This window comes from Paramisgurnus dabryanus, chromosome 9 (assembly GCF_030506205.2).
Source record: "Paramisgurnus dabryanus chromosome 9, PD_genome_1.1, whole genome shotgun sequence".
In the NCBI taxonomy this organism is placed as follows: domain Eukaryota; kingdom Metazoa; phylum Chordata; class Actinopteri; order Cypriniformes; family Cobitidae; genus Paramisgurnus; species Paramisgurnus dabryanus.
Window position 1 is genome coordinate 23884321 of NC_133345.1, and position 23452 is coordinate 23907772.

The 23452-nt window shown below is 36.5% G+C and overlaps 3 protein-coding genes across 4 annotated transcripts; all 3 read left to right on the forward strand.

Annotated features, from left to right (window-relative positions):
* Positions 1-439: 439 nt before the first annotated feature.
* On the forward strand, positions 440-9705 carry got2a (glutamic-oxaloacetic transaminase 2a, mitochondrial). Its single transcript, XM_065283206.2, has 10 exons — positions 440-604; positions 2528-2684; positions 2922-3050; positions 3129-3188; positions 3470-3631; positions 6535-6639; positions 6762-6912; positions 7783-7948; positions 8022-8172; positions 8271-9705. The coding sequence occupies exons 1-10, from the start codon at positions 522-524 to the stop codon at positions 8391-8393; spliced, it is 1287 nt and encodes a 428-aa protein (XP_065139278.1). The 5' UTR covers positions 440-521; the 3' UTR covers positions 8394-9705.
* Positions 9706-10293: 588 nt separating this feature from the next.
* On the forward strand, positions 10294-12636 carry LOC135773214 (C-signal). Its single transcript, XM_065282694.2, has 6 exons — positions 10294-10576; positions 11464-11515; positions 11599-11786; positions 11886-12044; positions 12125-12235; positions 12386-12636. Exons 1-6 carry the CDS (start codon positions 10430-10432, stop codon positions 12497-12499), a joined length of 771 nt encoding a protein of 256 aa, XP_065138766.1. The 5' UTR covers positions 10294-10429; the 3' UTR covers positions 12500-12636.
* A 1651-nt stretch (positions 12637-14287) lies between these two features.
* On the forward strand, positions 14288-21664 carry syt19 (synaptotagmin XIX). 2 transcript variants are annotated; one of them, XM_065282695.2, is made up of 7 exons: positions 14288-14391; positions 14952-15136; positions 16672-16733; positions 16952-17359; positions 17669-17788; positions 17868-17979; positions 20452-21664. In XM_065282695.2, the coding sequence occupies exons 2-7, from the start codon at positions 14968-14970 to the stop codon at positions 20757-20759; spliced, it is 1179 nt and encodes a 392-aa protein (XP_065138767.1). In that variant the 5' UTR covers positions 14288-14391; positions 14952-14967; the 3' UTR covers positions 20760-21664. The 2 variants fall into 2 exon arrangements, with proteins under 2 accessions (XP_065138767.1, XP_065138768.1); XM_065282696.2 differs by having other exon boundaries at positions 16675-16733.
* The last annotated feature ends 1788 nt before the right edge of the window (positions 21665-23452 follow it).

Genomic DNA, 23452 nt, shown 5'->3' on the forward strand with positions numbered 1-23452 from the left:
ACAATGTGGCTTGCAAAATAAGACCATTAACGGTTTCACAACAATATCAATATTTGTAATGCAATACATTTGCATGCATACTAGGTATTATATAAGGCTTGTTGTTGACTTGCCCTGTGGTTAGTTTATGGACTTTTAACCACTTGCTTTCATTCAATAATATTTAAAGGCAGCCCCACTCACAATTTCTACACATAGTTTACAGCTTGCCATACCTAGAAAGATTAAAATTTTCTACAAAAATAGCAAACACTAAGAAATGTCTTATTTTAAGTTGTTTTGCCTTATTTAAATCATTAAATTGAAATGAAAAACATTTTAACTTTTAAGCCATCTTGAGGCCCTCTGGTTGAGAAACACTAATCCAATCAGAGTTCAGTATTTTACCTACTGTACTACCTCTTGTCTCCAGCAGCTATGCAATGCGATGTCCTTGGAGGCGCTATAAACCACTAGCCGTACATACACAAGTTCCCAGGCGGTGTGTTTGTCTTCCAGTGTTTGTCTCTGCCCTTCGAGCAATGGCCCTGCTGACGTCCAGCAAGATTTTGACTAGTATCGGTGCTCAGGCCCCTGCTTTAGGCGCTCTGCAGCTCCGGGCAAGGTAATCTAGTTCTTTATTTTCTTAAGTATACATGATTCACTGAGCAGTTAGCTTGTGCTAGCCAGTTAGCGAACTGAGCACGCGCAGCTTAAAGTTACTGCATGGCAATCCAATGCATAATTATATATTGCCTAAAACACAATCTATTGATTAAAGAACCATAGTTTGCAATATAATAATAATTTTAATATTTTGACAAGTGTCGTCGTCTTTAAATAAATGTTACATTTAAGAGCCTGACCGCTGTCAACGTCAGAAATCATTATTGATCATTAATATGACTTTAAATGGATTTAGGTTCATGTTATTAGGAGAGATGCGAGATGTTATCACGAGTGTACATGACTCATGAACTATCAAGATCAAACAGGACTAACGTTAGCCGGCCTAGTGCTTGTTCCAAGGTTGTTTATCATAAATGTTTTATCTACAATCGTGTTTTATACAAGACTAAGAACAACCTACTGAGAATGAAGGTTTAAGATGTTGCAATTGACAGTATTAAATTTCAACTTGAGTCACTGTTACTGCTCGTAGTGAAGCACAAACAGGTTCTCAGACAATAGGATATTTTAAACTACAAAACACTCTCTTTTTTACATCCGTACAGAGGCGTGTTGTAGTGACCTGTGAATTATATATGACGAGAATATTGCAATAAAAAGCACACGCTAAATACCCTCATCCTTCCTACTTCCTCGAATTCAGCCAATCAGCGCTCAGCCAACAGTGACGTAAGCGTATGCCTAAATTACAAGATTATTAGTAAATGTTCAGCATTTTTTTTATTTTTGTCTCTTGTTAGTGACAATGCTAAGGTATTTTGAAATAGTAGTACTAGTTAAAAATGAAATAATAAATTAATATTATTAATAAATGAGACCACAGTGACTGAGCACTTCAAGGTTTGTTAAGTACTTTTAGTTGGTGTAATAATGACAGCTATGCCTTTAAGGTGGTTGTTTTGTCATAACAGCAGGTTTGCAATGGGGTGTGTTTGAACTTAACACACGATTGGTTCTGATTCAATGGGTGGGATGGTGGTCACCTCATTTCATTGGATTACTGAGCTGCTTTACGTGGGTGGGGTTTAAATGAATTTTACTCCTAGACACAGTACAGTTAATTACAGAGCACTTAACCTGTTGTTCGTCTGTGTAATAGAACAAACTGTTTATCCCATGGCCATTTTAAAATGTCCACCAAGCATCGATCAGAACAAGTGCAGCTATAGGACTTGCCTTAACTGTTAAGAGGATTTTTCAAACTCCAGCCTTTGCTTTACACTTGACTGTAAGCCATATAATGCTGATATAGTAGTTGATCATGCAAGTTTAAGCCACTAATGACATTCCTTTCAGTTTAAAGAACAGAAGCTAATAGTAATCAGCCTTCAAATAATGAATCCCCACCTTGAGGAAGTTGTAATGAGTTTTCAAAAATCAAGGCAGATTAATTTCATGATGTACTTGAATCAGTGTTAGGCAAAGAAGAAGGTTAATATAATGATGGTGCTGAACTTCAGACATCGGCAGTGTTCCAAATTCTTGGGAGATCACAGCTATTGAACTCCAAAGCTCATGTTACAAACAGAAAGCTGTGAACTTTTAACCTTTTACCATCCCAGAGTCAATATGCCATGACTGTATGCAATCATAGCTATTTGATAAAGGTAGCTTGATTATTATTTAATTATATAATTGCTTGCTAGCATTCTGTGACCATGCCTAATAACTAAGCTAAAATTAATTTTCAGTGATTTACATAAAATCATCTCGCATAATGTAAAGGGCATTCTGTGAAAATATAATCTTATCTTGACTAAATAAGGTCATGTCAAAGATTGAAAATCATAGTGAAATCTTAATTCGATTATGAGACGCATAGTCACACTTAATAATTGAGTAGTACTTTTCTTCACAGTTCATGGTGGTCTGAGGTACAGATGGGACCCCCTGATCCCATTCTGGGGGTCACAGAAGCTTTTAAACGTGACACCAACCCCAAGAAGATGAACCTTGGAGTAGGAGCTTATCGAGATGATCAGGGCAAGCCTTTTGTCCTCAACTGTGTCCGCAAGGTGTTGTATTATATAGCCTTGTATTAATAAGGGGCATGCCATATATTGGGATAAATCAAACATTTCCTGTAAATTAGATTACGTTAGTCACTCATACTATATCTTTGATTTTGTTGTTAGAGCTGACATGCATTCACAACAGCAATTGTCCAAAAATATATCAATTTCCATTCATCCAAAAAAGTTTTAATCTTTGAATCCCTACATAAAACTAATGACAGATTTTGGTATTCTCAGGCTGAGGCCCAGATTGCTGCTAAGAAGTTGGATAAAGAGTACCTTCCCATCGGAGGTTTGGCAGAGTTTTCAAAGGCCTGCGCTCAGCTGGCTCTTGGATCGAATAGCGAGGTCTTAAAGAGTGGAAGAGTAAGTACAGCAAAACATTTTGTTAGGAAGTCTTTTCCACAGATTTAATTTTTAACCGCCAACTTTTTGTGTGCACAGAGCATTACTGTCCAGACTATCTCAGGAACTGGATCCCTGCGTGTTGGGGCGAACTTTGTGGTATGCATTTTAAAGCTGTTGTATACAAATACTGACACAGTTTGTGGCTATAATGGATATATGTGACCCAGTCTTAAACCCAATTAAAGTCATTATTTTTTGTGATTTCACAGTTTCCTATATAAAATCATCATACATAATGTAAAGCAAATTTTGTTAAAAATATAACCTTAACATCTTTAATATTGATTAAGGAAGGTCACGGCAAAGACTGAAATCAAATCCTAAACTCATAATTCGATTTATTCATTCATACCCATTCACTATTTTTGTTTGCCCAGTCTCGATTCCACAATGTGGCCCGGGATGTGTACCTGCCTAAACCCTCCTGGGGAAACCACACACCCATCTTCAGAGATGCAGGCATGCAGCTAAAGGCTTACACCTATTATGACCCTAAAACCTGTGGCTTTGACTCCAAGGGAGCCCTGGATGATATTTCAGTAAGATCTGAGAGAATCCTTTATCCTCAAATAAATAAAAGTCTTTTTTTGTTATATATCCACAAATTAAAGGTGCCAAATAATGCATTTATATAAAATGTTAAATTGTTCTCAGATATCTACATAGAAGGTTTGTGACTTTATTAAGTGCAAAAATAATCCAGAGATGATTTTACAAGTGACAACCGCAGGATTTTTCCCTAGAATAAAAAGGGCTGTGGTTACCTTATTTGGAAGGGTCATTAATAATAATGTTAAGCTCTACTCTGATAGGCTGTTTCACAGTGAGGCTCATGTCAGTAGCTCACATTAAAGGATAATTCCGGTATTTAACACTTTGAGTCTCATTTCTGGTTTGTTTTGGACGAACTACAGTTATGGACACAGAAATTTTGACAATGGGTCGTGTCATGAGTTTTTGACTAGTTTAGAAGCGTCTCTTGACTGCTTCAGAATGGAAGTCAATGACCATGCACAAACATGTCATTAAAACAACACTTAACGTTCATTTTCAAAACTGTGCTACTCACCGAGTAGTTCGTGGTGTTCGTTGATGATTAAAAACAAATATGGTGCAATGTATGATTTCAATCCGTGTTATTTGCTATAGTGGAACTATTTTTTCAGATACCTCACAACCGCATATATACTTCCGCTCTATATTTGAGTCTGAAGCGTTAGCACACTCGGCATGCCTGTCACGCGTCCTGCAAGAACAGCATTAGTGAAACAAAACACAAGAGCACTTTTAATAAGGTAGCCTTACATTTTTTTCTAACAAACAAACACTCCCGTATCAGAAATTAACAGCACAGTAATTACTGACAACGTAAAGGGTAGGCTATTTAAATAAAACAACGAAAATAAATGAACGAAGTTCAACAAACTGTAATAAAACGGTAGCATACTTTCCAAATTAAGTTTATTTATAACACTTACATCATCCAATATGTTTTTTCATCAGAAGAACAATAAAGAAGATATTTGCAGAAACCCCAGTGCTCTGTCATGCAAGTCAACCAATCCGCACACTTTAAGAGCTAAAGCATATATATCCAATACAACCGTAATCCCCCATAACTCCGTGTGACATATTGACGTCTTGTGAAGCAAATCAATCAGTTTTTGCAAGAAACTGGACGTTATTTACAACACTATTAGCGTGAATGCCAAAGCAGGAAGCGCGCTTTCCGTTCGAGGCGATCTCTTCCACTGGTGGCGTTTGGTGGCTGTTGGCTATGGATGTTGGTCTCTCTGCGCCACCTATAGAGCGGGAGCGTGAAGCGCACTTCCTGCTTGGCAAAAGCTCTGCATTAACGCTGTGAAATATTAATATATATATATATATATATATATATATATTCGAATCTCAAAGCTGAAAATCGAATGTCAACCCACGGAACAAATATTCAAATATTCTGGTCCAGCCCTACAAATATGGGGAAATTTTCTTCTGAGAGAAACCGAGCGAAAAAACTACAACCACATGTAAACAGACCCTTTTCTGTTTCCCAGTGGCGGAGTGATATATCAGCGAGCAATGAGTCTTACAATGAGATCAATGGAATTTTACAAAATGCCAGATAAAACACGACAGAAACTGTATTTCGCTTCACAACTTGTTTTTAAACATCAACGAACACCACGCACCACTCGGTGAGTAGCACAGTTTTGAAAATGAACGTTAAGTGTTGTTTTAATGACATGTTTGTGCATGGCCATTGACTTCCATTCTGAAGCAGTCAAGAGACGCTTCTAAACGAGTCAAAAACTCAAGACACGACCCATTGTCAAAATGTCTGTGTCCATCACTGTAGTTCATCCAAAACAAACCAGAAATGAGACCCAAAGTGTTAAATACCGGAATTATCCTTTAAGTAAACAGACCTTATATGTTTGAGCCTGTCAGACAAAGATACAGGTTTGAGAACCAACCGATTGTTCTGAGATTGGAAATGGTCATGGTTTAAATAAGGAGGAGGAAACAATAGTGTTTGAGGCTCACTATATGTCATTATCATGTACATATTGTTATACAGTTTTCCACTCTATGGCACCTTTAAAGGAAAACACCACTTTTCAATATTTTACTGTCTTCTTACCGTAACTCAGACAAATTAATACATGCCTATCTTTTTTCAATGCGTGCACTTTATCTTTGTACAGCGCGTTGTGAATGTGTTCGCATTTAGCCTAGCCCCATTCATTCCTTAGGATCCAAACAGGGATGAATTTAGAAGACACCAAACACTTCCATGTTTTCCTTAAAGACTGTTAAGTGAGTAGTTACAGGAATAAGTATGGTGGCATAAGTAAAATGTGGATATTTTTAAGCGGATAAAAAATGAGAACTCTATTGTATGGCGGGAGAGCACTTAGTTTGCAGCACATCGACCTCCAGGGTCCGTAATATTGTTGGATGTTTGAGTGAGAAGGGGAGTATTCAGGAGTGAATATGTTAATGCGCGCCGGGGTCGAAGTGCCGCAAACTAAGTGCTCTTCCGCCATACAATATAGTTCTTATTTTTATCCGCTTAAAAATTGCCACGTTTCATTTTGTGCCACCATTCTCGTGTAACTACTCATGTAACAGTCTTTAAATAGGAAAAAACATGGAATTGTTTGGTGGCTTCTATATTCATCCCTGTTTGGATCCTAAGGAATGAATGGGGCTAGACTAAATGCTAACACATTTACAACGCGCCGTACAAAGATTAAGTGCATGCATTGAAAAAAGTTAGGTAGGTATTAATTCATCTAAGTTGAGATAGTAACATAGTAAAATATTGAAAAACTGTGGTGTTTTCCTTTAATGAAAGTACTGTTTAAAGTATTGATTCTGTTTTATTGAACGTTATCCATAGATGTTTCTGTTGAATGAATTTTGTTATTTTCTCTATCAGAAAATCCCTGAGAAGAGTGTGATCGTCCTGCACGCATGTGCTCATAATCCCACAGGAGTGGACCCGAAGCCTGAGCAGTGGAAAGAGATGGCTGATCTGATCAAGGTTACTGGTTTTGGCATTAAATTAAAGTTCAAGAGCCAGCTGAGCCTAAGCCTTTGTGAAGCTACTTGAGTGAAGTGAGAGTGGCTGTTTTACTTATAACTTTTTCCACTCTCGTTTAACAGAAAAGAAATCTGCTGGTATTTTTTGACATGGCCTACCAGGGATTTGCCAGCGGAGACATTGATCGTGATGCCTGGGCTGTGCGTTATTTTATCGAGCAAGGACATAACATTATTCTCTCTCAGTCTTTTGCTAAGAACATGGGCCTCTATGGTGAGCATAAATATATTTGTAGTTTTTTTATTGCATTAGTTAAAAGAAATTCTCTTTTATCATCTATATCGCTTGATCTATCAACTTAGGCTTAAAGGGATTGTAAGTAGGATTTTAAGTGTTTTATTAATCAAAATCAATGTCTTAATTCATAAATTTTTCCTCATTGGTGTCAAATGACCTCTGCCAATGAAATTAATTTTTTCTTTGTAAGCTTAGAATTTCTTCTCTTTACTTACATTGGGTAACGGGTAAATCCAAGGAGGCTTTTATCCCATATTGATAAACTATAATAGCGGAGAGAGACAAAAAACACTAGCCTACCAACGCGTTTTTTAAAACGGACAAGGAGCTCAGTGAATACTTACAGTAACGGCTACTGTGTTTGCAACACGCATTTGGAAAAGCGAGGTGCTAGAGAGCACTATTCATTTGAATGCAAAATACAATTTCACCACTCGATGGGGGTAAATCCTACTTACTGTCCCTTTAATGCTTTTTTGTTGAAAAAAAAAGTAAAATATATGAATGAGTCAATGAATTATTTTTTTTCCAAATTTTAATTGGATGAGATAGTAATGCCAAAAACTGCCAAGCATATGTGGGAACTGCTTCAATACCGTTCACAAAGCATTTAAGGAAGCTTTGGATAAGAGAATGCCCAAAATGTGCAGAGCTGTAATCTAGACAAAGCTAAAACACAAAAATGTTTTAACAGAAAATAATATTACGTTGTCGTCACCATATTATTCACATACCTTATATTTTATATTTTTGAGAAATAGTGTTTTTTAAAACTTTTGATTGGCACATAACTGCTAAGTCATGTCATTTTCCTAAAAACTCTGTATCTGTGCATCATGTGATCAGGCGAGCGAGTAGGGGGGTTCACAGTGGTCTGTAAGGATGCCGAAGAGGCCAAGCGCGTGGAATCCCAGCTGAAGATTCTCATACGGCCCATCTACTCCAACCCACCCATGAACGGAGCTCGCATTGCCTCCACCATTCTCAACACGCCTGAGCTGTACAAAGAGTGGTAAGTCCTGAGATTAAGGACCGTCACTTAAACTTAAGCTCCACGGATTGTTGCTTGACTGTTTTTCTGATAGGCTTGAGGAGGTAAAGGGTATGGCAAACCGCATCATCAGGATGAGGGAGATGCTTGTGTCAAACCTGAAGAAGGAGGGATCCACTCAAAACTGGCAGCATGTCACCGATCAGATTGGAATGTTCTGCTTCACGGGACTAAAACCAGAGCAGGCAAGTGAAGGCCAAATGCATTCAGGGTAACTCTGATAAGGCCTTAGCCATTTTCCATCACACTTCCTTTCTGATGTGTTCTTAATGTCTCTTGTCAGGTGGAGCGTCTCAATAAAGAATTTTCAATTTACATGACGAAAGATGGCCGGATCTCCGTGGCTGGTGTGACTTCTGGAAACGTGGAATATCTTGCGAATGCCATCCACGCTGTCACTAAGTAATGCTAGCACCCTAGACTGTAGATGCAGAAGGCAAGGGGTTAATTAGAATTGCGTAACCGACAAGTAATTTACATGATTTAAAGTCCTCTGCTGCCGAAACATTAGGACCAGGAGTGAAATAAGGTTCGTGTAGACTTTCAATTCACTTGATTTGGCATTAGTAATGTTGATTAATGATAGGAAAGTTGAGCCCCTTGATAAACTAAAGCAAGATTCAGACTTTCAAAAACTTTAAAGGGCATCACTTACCAAGAAGTTAAAACCAAAAAGTGCGTTTTATATGCTGATATCTCTTATAATGGTATCTATCATTAATTTTTTGCACTTAAAGACTAAACCCAAATTCAATTAATATTTATGTATACAAAGCACTTATTCCACAATGGGCTGATGCAAGTTGCTATTTGGGATCACTAATAATGACAGATTTATGACAGTGTGTGCTTTAGATGTGAATTCTTGTCTAATTGATTGTGAAGTCATTTTACATTTTGTCTGTCTAGTATCTCCCATTGTCAAACATAAAAAATGGCAATACACACTAGTGTTCTGCTCTAATTTTTATCCTGGCTCTTGAAATGAAAGCTGATTTAGATCTTTTCAATGCACATTTGTATCCACTGTATGATTCGTTTTAGAATGAAAACACCCTTCAACACAAACTTAAACTGACATTTCAGTGACGGATCAATGCTTTATGAAAAGCGTTGCATGTTTAGTCTTGTGGGTGATTATGCATCCAGTAAATCCATTCTCCTTTTTAACTGGCTTGCTTTAAGGGACAGTTTACCCCAAAATGTAATCCCCCTCATGTTGTTACAAGCCTGCATAAATGTCTTCTTGATAAACACAAAGGAAGATATTTCGAGGAATGTTTGCAGCCAAACCGATCAGAAGCCATATTGACTTCCATAGTAGGATAAAGAATGCTATGGATGTCAATGATGACAACATTTTTATTTTTGGATGAACTATTTCTTTAAGTTTGTCATCAACTGATTATTGGGCACTAGATATTGATTTCACTAAAAATAAAGGAGTGGTGTACGAACAAATGATTCTTCCAGTTCAGTGTTTGCTGTATCGAGTCCTATTAAGGCTAAATGCACGATTTGTGAAAAATATTTATATAGATAATTGTTTTTGAAAAACTGAATATATTTGGATTACTGATTGTTAAAATCTAAAGCAAAATATAAACTGTTTATCATATTTTCTCCAGAACAGATGTCATCGGCGTAAAACGATTTGATGTGAAAAGAGATATGAGTCTTGCAACTGAAACAATAAACAAACAAAGGTGTAAAACAAATATTTGTTTTGTGTGAGTGTGTTCAAAACATTAAATGGGTCGAATTTATCTAAATTATTCTGGAAACCCTGACAAAGGGGTGTTAATTTTAGTCACCATCACCAATGTCATAAAAATAATAAAGATGACAAGAATTATAATTTTTGAAAGCTTTAGTTTAACTTGGTCAAACAATTGACTTTATTGTTGTGTCACCTATTTATTAATACGTTTATTATTGTCTGTTTTTGTGAAGGTTGTTATACGCACTACAAAAAATAAAGACCAGCATAAGATGGTAGCTGGTTTTAGCTGGCTTAAGGCGGCAGTGGTTTAAGCTGGTCCTCCCAGCCTGTCAAAGTTAAATCTTAAAAAGTGGCCAAAACACAGCTAGACCAACTTAAAAATTGACCAAAACACAGCTAGACCATCTTAAAAATTGACCAAAACACAGCTAAAACCACCAAGGTGGTAGACCAGCTAAGACCAGCTCACCAGCTTATACTGGTCTTGGATGGTTTTTCAGTAGGCGTGAATAAACGATAGGTATAAACGCAGTTGAAACTAGTAAACAGATGCAGTTTAATATCCCCAGTCACAGCCGGGATTAATGGCGATGACGCAATGGTGACAACGGACTGCAGATCACGTGACTGAAGTGAGGGGAAACCGTAATTGAATTGGAATCGCTGCATCACGTTCTCATCCTGTCACTTAACGAAAACTAATCACATACTCTCACAAGATGAATCAGGCCTTTAGACAATGCCAAAATCTAATGGTTACCGGGGCTAATCGAGGTCTCGGTCTGCAAATAGTTGAGAGTCTGGTATTAGGGGGCTTTTCTCCGGGCAAGATAATCGCAACTGCTCGGAATCCAGAGGCAGCCAAGGTAACGTTGTGGATCAGGTGGTGTTCTTCGTGCAATGTTGGACAATAAATTTAGGAATCAAAACAGGAACCTGTTTTTGAGAAACAAAACATCATTATTAATTTTACACGTTAGCTAAGCTTTCTTGAACACAGGTGACAGTAACGTTCTCAACTGTCAGTTTTTCTTACAATATGGATGTGGTTTTAAGACAAAGGTAAAACATAATATGTTTCTATAACTGATGAAAAGTGTAATTGGACCAGAAAAACATTCATTTTTATTTACTGTAAAGATCGAGCTAAACTAAGGTGGACAACGGAGCACTCTGGTGGCCAAATTACGCACTTGCATTAATAACGGTACTTTGGGGAATACAGAGAAATACGAATTATGTCCACGTGTTGTTTTTTAGAGTGCCGCAGCGATGGCGTATTTTTGAAGTCTAAATGCGTTTACTAAAAAAAAAAACTAATTTAGACTTTAAAAATTCATAAAAGTTGTGTTCATCTCTGAGGATTTTCTTGATGGACAAAATGTATAAGTGTCATAAACACAGAGCTTTTTGCGATAATCCAAAAGTCTATGGGGAAAACGAATTGAATTTTTAGCGAGGGAACTAACGTTAGTGTTCCGCTAATTTCCGGAGTAGGCCTACAAAAATACGTCATCCCTGCGCCATTCTATGAGAACGCTCGCATATTTAGTCAATACATTTAAGTCTAAAAGTCTACAATATTAAAATATTTTAATATGAATATAACATTATTTATAGGAATAACAATAATCACTATTGATTAAAAGACGATAAAGCATTTTAGAGATTCTGTTATATTCATTTAATCTCAACCACCCACCAACGTTTTTACTTTATTTAATTTCATTAAAAATACCTATTTGCTTTATAGGAATTGCAAAGACTTGCAGAAGAGCATTGTAACATACACATTATTAAACTTGGTAAGTGCAATATCAGTACAGTGTAGTCTACATGCTTTTTTATTTAAACCAATTCTGCATAAAGCGTTCTTCTCTGTTACTAGATGTAACCAGTCAGGAGAGTATTGAGAAAGCCACATGTGAAGTGGAAAAGCTTGTTCAAGAGGAGGGTCTTAACTGTCTCATTAACAATGCTGGAATCAATGTTGTGGCCGATCTTGAAACAGTCACTGCAGACAAAATGTTGGAAAACTTCCATACCAACTCCGTAGCACCACTGATGCTCACCAAGGTCTCATTCCTCAGACTCATTAAATCTGTTCACAAATACACAACAATAATATGCACATACCTGCTTTCTTAAAAAACTTCTTGTTTAAACATCACGCAGGCTTTGCTTCCTTTGCTGAAGCGAGCAGCTGCCAAGGGAACCGGGATGGGCATCCATAGAGCAGCGGTCATCAATATGTCATCCCTGCTGGGTTCAGTGGAGCTTTACTGGGGTGAACGAGCCAACACTTTCAAATGGTATCCATACAGAGCATCAAAGGTTAGTTTGGATTGTGTGCTAAGTTTGCTGTTGTGTGCTAATTAATCAGCTTATTCTGCATTGCGTTTATCTTGTGACAGAGTGCTCTCAACATGATTACCAGATGTTTGGCAGTCGACCTTAAAGAAGACGGAGTCCTGTGTATGGCTCTTCATCCAGGCTGGGTACGCACTGATATGGGTGGACCAGAGGTGAGGACCCATTCTGCTCTCTGTCATTTTGTAATCCTGTGTCTGTTTTTGTGATAACCGTAAACCTTTCCAAATGTAATACTGCAGTTACACAAGTGAAGCTGTCAGGTAATAAACTCATTTGGTTGCTGGGGTTTGCTTCGTATACAGGCACCATTGAGCACAGAGGACAGCATTGCCTCTGTGTTGTCTGTGATTGGTGGTCTGACTGAAAAGGATCATGGCTCATTTCTTCACTACGCTGGTAAACAGCTACCCTGGTGAAGCTGCAGATGTTTTTCAGATTGTTCATTTTGCTTTTTATTCAGGTTCCTTTCTTATGAAATGTAAGTTTAAATGCTCCAGATTATAAAAATGTTTCAGCACTTTATTTGAAGCGTGGGTTGATTGTTCTTTTTGATAAACACTAACATATATTTGTTTGTTCATATATTTTTGTATTTAAAATACTTTTTTGAAATGTGTAATTGAAATGTGTTCAAATTAAATAATCTAACAAAATTCTATAAAAATAAAGTTTTCCTATAAATTAAGACCAAAGCGTTTTCTTCCTGAGACCAGGATATTTTTCAGTTGTTTCCAATGGCCACCCGACCCAGCTGAGCTTAAAGGTCACATAACACACTGTTTCTAATCTCATGTTAATCTTGAGTACCTATGGAGTAGTATTGCATCCAATGATACTGCATCCTTCAGTTTTATCAGATTTATAAAAGACAGATCAGCTGTACCGCTACTTCCAGAAAAAGGACGAACTCCTTGTTGGCGGAGTGAGTCATGAGCAAGCAACACACACAATACATTATCAGACTATCTCTGGATAATTTATGATTCACTACATGTTGGTGTCGTTTTACGTTATATGCACTTTAGCGACAATTGCCAACAAACATAGGCATCTGGTGCAGTTTTACTTACTGCCTGCGACTCATGACCTGGTTGGGACAGCCCTATTTCAACGAAATCCAGCTTTAAAGGAACAGTATGTAAGAAATGTATATCAATGAATCATAAAATGGCCCTGATATGTGACTAGAAATCATTTTCATTTCAAATACTTTGGTCTGGCCAGGATATTGTAATTTAAAAAGTGGAGTTGCAGCCCTCAACTGATGTTTATGTTGTCATGTTGTGTATTGGCCACTAGTTGTGTGATTGCAGTACCAGTTTTAGCCACAAGTTTTGTGATTGCAGTACCAGTTTTGACCACAATCCTACATACTGTTCCTTTAAACCAGGAGTGGGGAACCCTGGGTCCTGGAGGGCCACTGTCCTGCAGAGTTTAGTTCCAACCCTAATCAAACACACCTGAATTTCATTTCCAAGTGATCCTGAAGTCTTTAATTTGATTTTTCAGCTGTGTTTAATTAGGGTTGGAACTAAACTCTGCAGGACAGTGGCCCTCCAGGACCAGGGTTCCCCACTCCTGCTTTAAACAAACACACTTGTTGCTACTCCTGATAAACAAACTATATCCAGTGTTTTCATAATGCTGGGTTCATTGGGAAGTTAAACAAGCTTAAATTTCCCTCACAAACAACAAAACGCTTCTCTGGTTGCGTTCTTCTTGTCAGTTCTTGGTTGGTGTGCGTGAGCTATTCCGGGTGAAGTTCCCATATAAGGACGTCCACTGTACTTCCTGCGCTGAAATTGCCCATAAAAGAAATAAAGCAAGATTGTTACATATGAAATGACCCGTGTTCGACAAAACTAACAGAAACCTGATGAAGTGCATTCGGCACAGAAATACGTCACATGTCCAACTGCTTTTTTGACATTTTCCCTATGTTTAGCATAAGGAGTCCAACTCTTTAACACTGTTAAAACGTCTGCATTAAATAGCTTAACCCCCACCCCCCTTTTAAACGAAGGACGTTTTTGCTGTGAGACAACCACTGTCCCCCATGGCACCCCAAAAGCAGCTGTTGAAACACACTACATTCATCTTGTATTTCAGCCAAAGCTTCTTAAAGGCAGCGCAAAAGAAGCCTGGTAAATATAAACTGCATGGAGAAGTGATCAGACTGGTTTTCTCCAGTGTTTACTGATCACCTGTCAGATGATCACTGTAGACTGTGTGTTTGAATATGGACCCATCCTGGCACTAGTTTATCTGCCATAACGGAACAAATGGAGAAAAAATAACACTTTAAAAGGTAATAGTTTTCTCCCTGTTCTTAATTAATTTAATATGCATTGAATAAATGTTTTATATAGTGTTTTTTGTTTCTATCATTGTATGTATCGTGTGTTCATATCGTTACACATTACTTTGAACAATGCTACCTCATGCCACTTGCATTTTAAAAATACGTCAACTGTGTATAATGCACATGTATCTAAACTATACTCTTATATGTGTGCCTTGTGTCTACAGTCATTTTCATTGAGCCGGACTTTGCTTTTATACCTCATACCGTACACTCTTTATTGTATAAACACAATTATATTTATTTTTATACTATTGCTATTTGCACTTATGGTTTTAGATGCTAACTACTTGGCAATGTAGTTGTACAATGACATTAAAGTTGATCCTAATCGAATACCTGCTGGGCTCGTGGGAAGAAAAACAGGGATGTATAGTGAAAGGTTCATTAATATATATATACACACAAACTAGGCTACAGCACAGGTTATTTCACATTTAATCTATGTTTGCCTTGCTATGATAGAAGCAATAAATTCATCAGAAACAATTTTGTGTCTTTTCTAGGGTTGTATGTGCAGAGATGGTTTTTATCCTGGATCTGTCCTTTGGAGAAATTCAACTGTTGTTCTCAAAGGAAATTTTGTATTATATTTTGGGTGCATCTGTTATGCTTTTACTTATAATCCTCTGCCTTCTGATATGGCATATTTGCTGTAGCTGTACAAAGCTTCCCGTTTCACAAAGAGCTGGTTAGTTTACATGCAAAATAAATGAGATACAATATTGTTTATTATAACAACATTATATGTTAAAGGTGCAGTGTGTAAATTTTAGAAAGATTTCTTGACAGAAATGCAATAAAATTAACTATTGGTGTATAAAGACCGTACATTACGAACAGTATTGTTTTTATTACCTTAGAATGAACTGTTTTGATCTACACACCGCGGATCCCCTTCCATGGAAATCGCCATTTTGCATCGCCGTGTTTCTACAGTAGCCCTAAATGGACAAAATGCTCTATAGTGCACGATTTGTGACTACTTTGTCTCAGACGATGACGTGTTTGTCCAGTGGAAGCTACCATAGCTTCTCTATGTGTGCCGAAATGCTCTCCTGATTTTGCCAAGTGCTTGATGTCCTCAGAGCAACATTATGTTGACCCTGGGAAAACATTTCAGTCAACCAGGTTTTATTTAGGTTTTATTTACAAAAAATGTTGCCCTGAGGACATCTCTCACTTGGCAAATTCAGGTTGAGCATTTCGAAAGGAAGGAGTGAGCTATGGACTGAGCATAGACTGTAATAAAGATGGACGACGCGACGTCCCCTCCTTCCATTGTAATGAATTGAAGACAAAAATGTCCGACCATGATCGCTGCCATGTTATGTAAAAACGTCAGTTTGAAGCCAAGGCATGCACAGAATGAATCGTCCGTGGAGCCAGAGTCTGAGGCGCGGTATCAAACTTCCGCCCAAATGCTTCGGCGCTTAATTCAACCACGCCAATCATAAAGACACGCCCCGTTTCTATAGCATCAAATTACAGGATAAAATGAAACTTAGCATAAAAATAAACAATTGAACATATATCAACATGATGACAACTACCTTAATGGACCAAAACATCTTTCGAGATGCAGAGTCCCATTCTTTTGCATGTAGAAGGTGGGGTTTATGACTTGTACTGCAGCCAGCCACCAGGGGGCGATCAAAGAGCCACAGGCTTCACTTTTCAAGATGTATGAGGCACACCCGGGACTGAGCCGTTGGTTGCAATTTCGCAATCTCACCACTAGATGCCGCTAAAATCTACACACAGCACCTTTAGTAGAACAAAAGCTACAAGCTAAAGTTAAAGAGTAACTAAACCCCTGGTCAGAGCCTGACTCCGCCCACTGGCAATATTTGAAAAATGCAAGAAAAGTGGGCAGACCCCAACGGAGATAGAGGGGACGAACTAAGTGTGTGGTGAGATCGTAACAAGGGCGTGGTGATCTTGAACCTGCTTACGTCACGAGTCATTTTTTGGACCCAACATCCAATAGGAAAATTCAACTGCAGTAGCCACCGTTTAACCTGAAGAGGGCAGCACTCAGACGTTTTTACACCATATATTGTATTATTGAAACACTTTATATCCAAGTATTAACAGCACTAATAAAGCATCATTCTTAAAGATCATTAACTAAAAAAAGTTGGTTTAGGGTTTAGTTACTCTTTAAGGGGTTTATTTAATAAAATTTGATTCTAGTTCAAGTGATAACATTTGATTAATTGTTAGCAGATGGTTTGTCAGCAAATAAGAGAGGTTTTTGGTATGGTACACAAAGAAGAGAAACTAAGGTGAGATTCATTAACCATATTTACCATATTCATAACTATGAATGCATCCACTGTACTCTGTATGTTTGCATACATGATGTATGTTTTGATTGGCTAAAACAAACAAAGATGATGAACACATTTTGCTTTCCTTGTCAGATTGTATTTTAAAGAAAAATTATTTATTATTATTTAAGAGTAACATTGAATTTAAAGCAGGCACATGTTCTCTCCATCAGATGGAGGTTCTGGAGTGGCAGAGCAACCACACACTGTCTCCAGGTTCCTCCTACACTAACCTGTCCAGCAGTTTAGATCTGGTCAGCACAGCTGATCTAGATGAAGAGCACATCCAGGGATCTCTGCACTTTACACTATTTTATGATCAGCTGCAGTCCAGGCTTGTGGTGACAGTACTGGATGCCCAGGATTTGGCCGTGCGAGACTTCAGTCACAGTGTGGATCCCTTTGTGTTGGTGCGTCTGCTCTGGGCAGAGAGAGGGGACGAGAAGCAGAGTTCACTACATTGTGTGCTGCATGAATGGCAGACACGTCTGGTGAAGAGGAGCTGCAGTCCTGTGTTTGCAGATCAGTTTTCTTGCACTCTGGATGAGGAGGAGCTATCCAGAGTTACTCTTAAATTTGAGGTCAGCAGACGTTGCAACATATTTAATAGATTATGACACAAGTAACCTGTCAAATTTCAAATAGTACATTTGGAGTTTCTCAAATGCCACACAGCAGAACCATATCCAGAGTAGTATCAAATATCTTTCTTTTAATATACCCAAACAATATATATATATATTGTTTGGGTATATTAAAAGAAAGATATTTGATATATATATATATATATATATATATAGTGTAAATTGTATATAAATAGTGGCTTGTTGTGTTATTATCAAATATGATATAAAAAATAATTGTAGATGTAACAGGTGGCTCTCTTTTAGGTAAGGGATTTTGATAAATACTCAAGACATGGAATCCTGGGAGAGGCCCGGGTGTCACTGAACAGTTTGAATATCTCATATCCACTGGAGTTAGGACAAGACCTGCAAGTACCAAAGAAAGTAAGTTTCATCTCAGAATAATCAACACATCAGAATTTAGGATATAAGACGAGGAACAAGCTGTATATTTTTTGTGTAGGACATGGTTGGTGAGGTGCTCCTATCTCTGAAATACATGCCTACATCTCAGAGGCTGGAAATAGGAGTGCTTAAGATCCGAACGGGTTTTCATCCAACTAAAAGTGAGAGAGGTAAGAAAATACACATGAACCAAACTTGGGAGTAGGAAATAAGAAAGTGAGATTCATTCGAATCTCACTTTTCATTCACATTTTATAATGATATATTCCGATATAATGATACACACAGGATAGTGTAAACGATAAAAAAAACACAGCTTGATAAACTGTAAAAAAAAAAACGTTTGCTGGGTTAATTAACCCTCATATTATGTTCCGGGTCAATTTGACCCGTTTTGATTTTTAAGCTGTCGGATAAACCAGTTAACCTGTGATTCTATTCTTGAAATTTTGTGACTTTTTCTCATTTATGGCCATGAACATGCATGCAAAGTTTAGACATGCTGATATGTTTTGAAGTGTACCAAAACAATTTTGTAACGATTTTGAGGTTCGCGGGTCAATTTGACTCGCATTTTGTTTTGCGCCAAAGCAACTGTATAGACCTAAATTAAATATATATTTTTAGTGTTTGTTGTTATATTGGTGTTTACCTACCCTAAAATGGGGGTAAAAATGCTTCTCCTCACTATTTTGAGTACTGAAAATACTTTTACAGACACGGATGGTAAAAGTGAGCTATAATTTCTTTTTACAATTTATATGAAATACTACTTAAGTTAAAGTTTTCTTCCAGAAATTTTGTCACTTTTTCTCATTTAGGGCCATGAACATGCATGCAAAGTTAGGATACACTGATGTGTTTTGAAGTGTTTTTTTTTAGCACAAATAATGATTTTTGGTACGATTTTGATGTTCGTGGGTCAATTTGACCCATATTTGTTTGTTCCAAGGCAACTGTACAGACACAAATTAAATACATTTATTGCATATATTTTGGTGTTTTACTACCCTGGAAAGGGAAAAGTGAGCTTTTCCCACTTTTTTGTACTGATAAAGACTTCCTCAGACACAGAAAAGTAAATGTAAACTATCATTTCTATTTTCAATGTAAATGAAATACTATGTATAGCTGATGAATTCGGACCCACAGAAAATCCAGAGGTGAATACAGGTGATGCTAGCTGTGCCCCATAAAACATGACACCAAAATAAGCACCATTTGTGTAAAATGCAAGAAGTCAGAAAGAACATGCTTCATGTATGCAGATCATGTAAACAGTGATTTCTTGAATTTGTACAATGAGCCTCAAGAACAAAATATGAGCCTATTTAGAAAAAGAAAAGCTTCATTTCATTTCAAAGCAATATTAAATAGTTCATTTAGGATGTCTTAAACATAGGTATGTTAAAAAAAAACATGTTGAATTAAAATTTAAAATGTTAAATGTTGCAACAGTTTTTGTGCAACATTTGTTAAAACAAACATGTTAAAAATTGTGGTTAATTTTTTTTAAATCATACTTTTTAATTTTAAATGTTTGTAATGTGTGACAAAGACTGATACTAAAATGGTTTTGTTCATACCTAATTCCTTCTTGTTTTTCATAATGTGATATTTAAGGAATTGCATTGAATCCAATGTGGGTCAATTTGACCCGGTCCATCAAAATCGTCACAAAAATCGAACACAATACAAGGGTTAAACTCAACAGCTGGGGTTGTCCCTTTTTGACCCAAAAGAGTGTATAGGAAAAAAAAAATGTCCACAGGTGGATAATTAAGTTTAATTGATAAGTTGCTGAAAAACATAAATGCAATTTAAATGCTGTTTATTGCAAAATGTAGTAACAATATTTACAATTTATTGTAATCCTGTTGTATAATAACTTTAAATTTGTTAACATGTAGAAAGAGTTCCCATGACCTATTATTAAACAATACTAATACAGCATCTGTTATTCATTTCAACACACAATAATACACATAATAACACGTATTAATATACACATAGTTTATAAAAAAGTGTTTACATTAAAGGGGACATTTTCCAGACTTTTTAAGATGTCTAATAAATCTTTGGTGCCCCCAAAGTACATACGTGAAGTTCTAGCTCAAAGTACCATATAGATAATTTATTATAGCATGTTAAAATTGACACTTTGTAGGTGTGACCAAAAACGTTAAGTTTTTTGGGTGTGTCCTTTTAAATGCAAATGCACTGATATCTGCGTTAAATTGCAGTGTCGTGGTTGGATAGTGCAGATTAGGGGGCGGTATTATCCCCTTCTGACATCACAAGGGGAGCCAAATTTCAATGACCTAATTTTTCACATGCTTGCAGAGAATGGTTTACCAAAACTAAGTTAGTGGGGTTTTTTTCACATTTTCTAGGTTGATAAGCACTGGGGACCCAATTATAGCTCTTAAACATGGAAAAAGTCAGATTTTTATTATATGTCCCCTTTAACAATGCATTACAAACTAACGATGAACAGTAGTATATTTATAATTTAACATTAAACAAGAATAATCTTATTATTGTAATAAATAGTGTTCATTCTTACTGCATAACAGTGCCTTTAGTGTTGTTAAAGCATAAAGCCTTATTGTATAGTATTACAGTTTATTATGTTTTTACAGCTCTCTATGCCAGGGCCAGCATCCTCTGCAACCAATGCAAACTTCGGCATCATAGAACAACAAAGCAGAAGGGAAAGGAAATAACTGTGTTCAATGAGGTCCTAATCTTTTTATTGCCAGATCATCAGATCACAGAGTGCACCATTACCATATCTGTGTACGAGCTTCTCTCTGCATTAAAGGGATCCAGACGTCTGATTGGTCAGATCCACATTGAAAAGAGCAACACATCAGAGAACGAGCACTGGATGTTGATGATGCAGTCACTTCGACAACCAATCGCTATGTGGCATCCAATTCTCATCTGAATACAGCTCATTTTTATTTATTAGGCGTCCGCTCCCAGTTACCAAATTGGATTTCGTGCTTGCCATTTTTAAATTTTAGATTATCTTTACAACTTGTTATTTGCCTTAATTACTGCATAGTTAACAGGTTGAGCTCTATATAGCCAACTAATTTAGTTGACTTTGCAATGACGCATGGTCACTATTGATTTTATTGTAGGCATATTCCAAATATGTCCACATGATGGCTCTCTAACACCGATCTATTCTTCTTGTACTGCACGCCACCCATACGAGTCAGGAATAATATACAGTACATATTGTTTATTTTACCACAACAGCAGGGTCAAAGTACACGATCCCGCCTATTACACGTCTACTTTGTTAAGATAATTAATGACGGGTTTACTACAGTTAAAACCACAACAACAATGGTCACTATAGTAAAAACCATGGTTACCACAAAATAACCCCAACAAAATGTACCACGTAGTTTTTAATATCTTCCTGCGTAATGACGTTAACGGTAAATGTCCCCGAGAAAATAGTCCCATGTAGCAATTTGTAAGCAACCACCATTTAAAAAGACACTTTAAATCGTCGCGTGTGGGGGTGCTAACGTTAGTGGTGGGTGTTTTTTTTGGTCGTAAAATTAAACGTAAAATTATCTTGGGCTTGTAGGCGTTTAACTAAACCCCATTGGCTTTGGTGCGATGGAACCGGACATGCTCAACTACAAAAATACGTCATCCCTGCACTCATCATATTCTAAACAGTTTCCTGTTCCATGTTTGGATTATGTGTTATAACCTCAATCGCAAAACTCCAAAAGGGAAGTTTTTCACATTCAGTGGAGAAAAACATGGTTATTACCTTATAAATATAGTTTACCTTATAAAATAAGAGAAGTGCACTTTAAAATTTTGCAAAATTTTTAAAATATCTGATATATGCACCTTCTGTAAAAGTGAAATTGAAAACATTTGTCATCTATTTTTTCATGTAATGTTTCAACACTTTTCTGGAGTGATTTGAGTTCCTATTTCTCTTATTTCTCATTCTCTTAAGTTAATATGAACTGTAATTTATGCATTAAGGATATTGTTTGTTATTTTGAACACCATAACAAATCTTTAGAATCTACTATTAACGTTTTTTATCCTTATGGCAAAACTTTATTTTCACAAACAAAGGTTTCTTAAGAAAATAACTACTTCAGTAGAATTCTTTTGTGAAGTAAACATTTAATCTTTTTTTTTTTAAATTTAGACTTATTAATAATAAAAAGTGTAATTCTTAGAAAAAAATATTTTGAAATCTTTCATGGCATGTACCATAATTTATTTATATCCCTTTTTGTCTTTTTTCTTTCTCTTTTCTTTCTGCTACTTTTTTTTACTGTGTTTCTACTGGATTTTTATATGGTGCAATATTGATTTTACATGCTAAATATATACATTTTACTAGAAGAATTCGAAATTTCAATTTTTTTAACTATTAAAAATATATTTTTCCATAGACTTTTGGATTGTTGCAAAAAAAGCTCTGTGTTTAACAAAAGTTAAAGAACGTTACACATTTTATCCAACAAATTAATCTTCACAGATAAACACAACTTTTATGATTTTTGAAGGAAAAATGTGAGTTTTTATATTTCTAGTAAATGCATTTACACTAAAAATTCATAAAATGTGTATTCATCTGTGAAGATTAACTTGTTGGACAAAACGTATAACCGTCTTTAACTTTTGTTAAACAAAGAGTTTATTTTTTTGCGATGATCCATAAGTCTATGGAAAATTGAATGGTCATTTTTGCGAGGGAACCAGTGTCATGCTAACCTCCGGGTTGACCTACAAAAATATGTCATCCCTGTGGCACTCTTTTTTTTTTATCCATATTTAAACCATTGTTAAACTCCATCTACATAATTCCTAAGACTATCAGAAAATCCAGTCTTTAATTAATAAAAACAAATTTTTGGAGATTTGTAAATAGAACAACATCACCAGCCTTCCAATTCAACAAAAAGTGTATACATTCTCAGTCATAATGAAAGATTTACTCCAGATGGATTTCTGTGGCAGTAGTTGATAACACACATCACTCATCGGTTCCAACCCACTGAAGCACTTGCTAGAATTGCAAAGCAAGCCTGCTGGATGCTTAGCACACTACAAAGATAAAAATGATTCAACACACACACACAACAGATACAGCTTCTTAATTGCACATTATTTCTTTTTGGCCTGCTTCCAGTTGGTTTGTTTGAAGTCACTAAAAATATTTTTCCTTTAGCTCTTGTTGACAGCAGATTAGGTTTGACATCACGTATTTGATTTATAATGAGCACGGCTGACAGTTGTTATGGCACCTCCACCGCTCAAGGCCATTCCCATGCATTACATCTCCCTCTTGAAGGCTGTGTGAAGAACAGTTTCACCCAGAATTTGTTAATAAAAGTCACGATGGGATTTGGGAGGTGGAGAAAGGGGGAGAAATTTGAAAGGGTGGAATGCATTTTCTTCTCATCTTCATGTAAAACTGGAACATTCTTGTAATCTGGGCAGGTTAGCATGTCACAATAATATTAATGTGTCATTATACTACTTATTCCTGACTTTTAGTAGCTCATTAATGATTTAGTAGAGATTTATTCTGCATCTTTATTTATTTAAAGTATGTTTTTTATTTCTGTATTATGCTTTGAGTCT

What these genes read in the sequence shown, in the direction of transcription:
- syt19 (XM_065282695.2), top strand. Translation starts at nt 14,968, where the DNA reads ATGGTTTTTATCCTGGATCTGTCCTTTGGAGAAATTCAACTGTTGTTC. An exon ending in TCCCGTTTCACAAAGAGCTG is followed by an intron (nt 15,137 to 16,671) that starts GTTAGTTTACAT and finishes ATTAATTGTTAG; the next exon opens with CAGATGGTTTGTCAGCAAAT. An exon ending in ACCTGCAAGTACCAAAGAAA is followed by an intron (nt 17,789 to 17,867) that starts GTAAGTTTCATC and finishes TTTTTTGTGTAG; the next exon opens with GACATGGTTGGTGAGGTGCT.
- LOC135773214 (XM_065282694.2), top strand. Translation starts at nt 10,430, where the DNA reads ATGAATCAGGCCTTTAGACAATGCCAAAATCTAATGGTTACCGGGGCT. An exon ending in GGAATCCAGAGGCAGCCAAG is followed by an intron (nt 10,577 to 11,463) that starts GTAACGTTGTGG and finishes TTTGCTTTATAG; the next exon opens with GAATTGCAAAGACTTGCAGA. An exon ending in CTGATATGGGTGGACCAGAG is followed by an intron (nt 12,236 to 12,385) that starts GTGAGGACCCAT and finishes CTTCGTATACAG; the next exon opens with GCACCATTGAGCACAGAGGA.
- got2a (XM_065283206.2), top strand. Translation starts at nt 522, where the DNA reads ATGGCCCTGCTGACGTCCAGCAAGATTTTGACTAGTATCGGTGCTCAG. An exon ending in GTGTTGGGGCGAACTTTGTG is followed by an intron (nt 3,189 to 3,469) that starts GTATGCATTTTA and finishes TTGTTTGCCCAG; the next exon opens with TCTCGATTCCACAATGTGGC. An exon ending in AGATGGCTGATCTGATCAAG is followed by an intron (nt 6,640 to 6,761) that starts GTTACTGGTTTT and finishes CTCGTTTAACAG; the next exon opens with AAAAGAAATCTGCTGGTATT.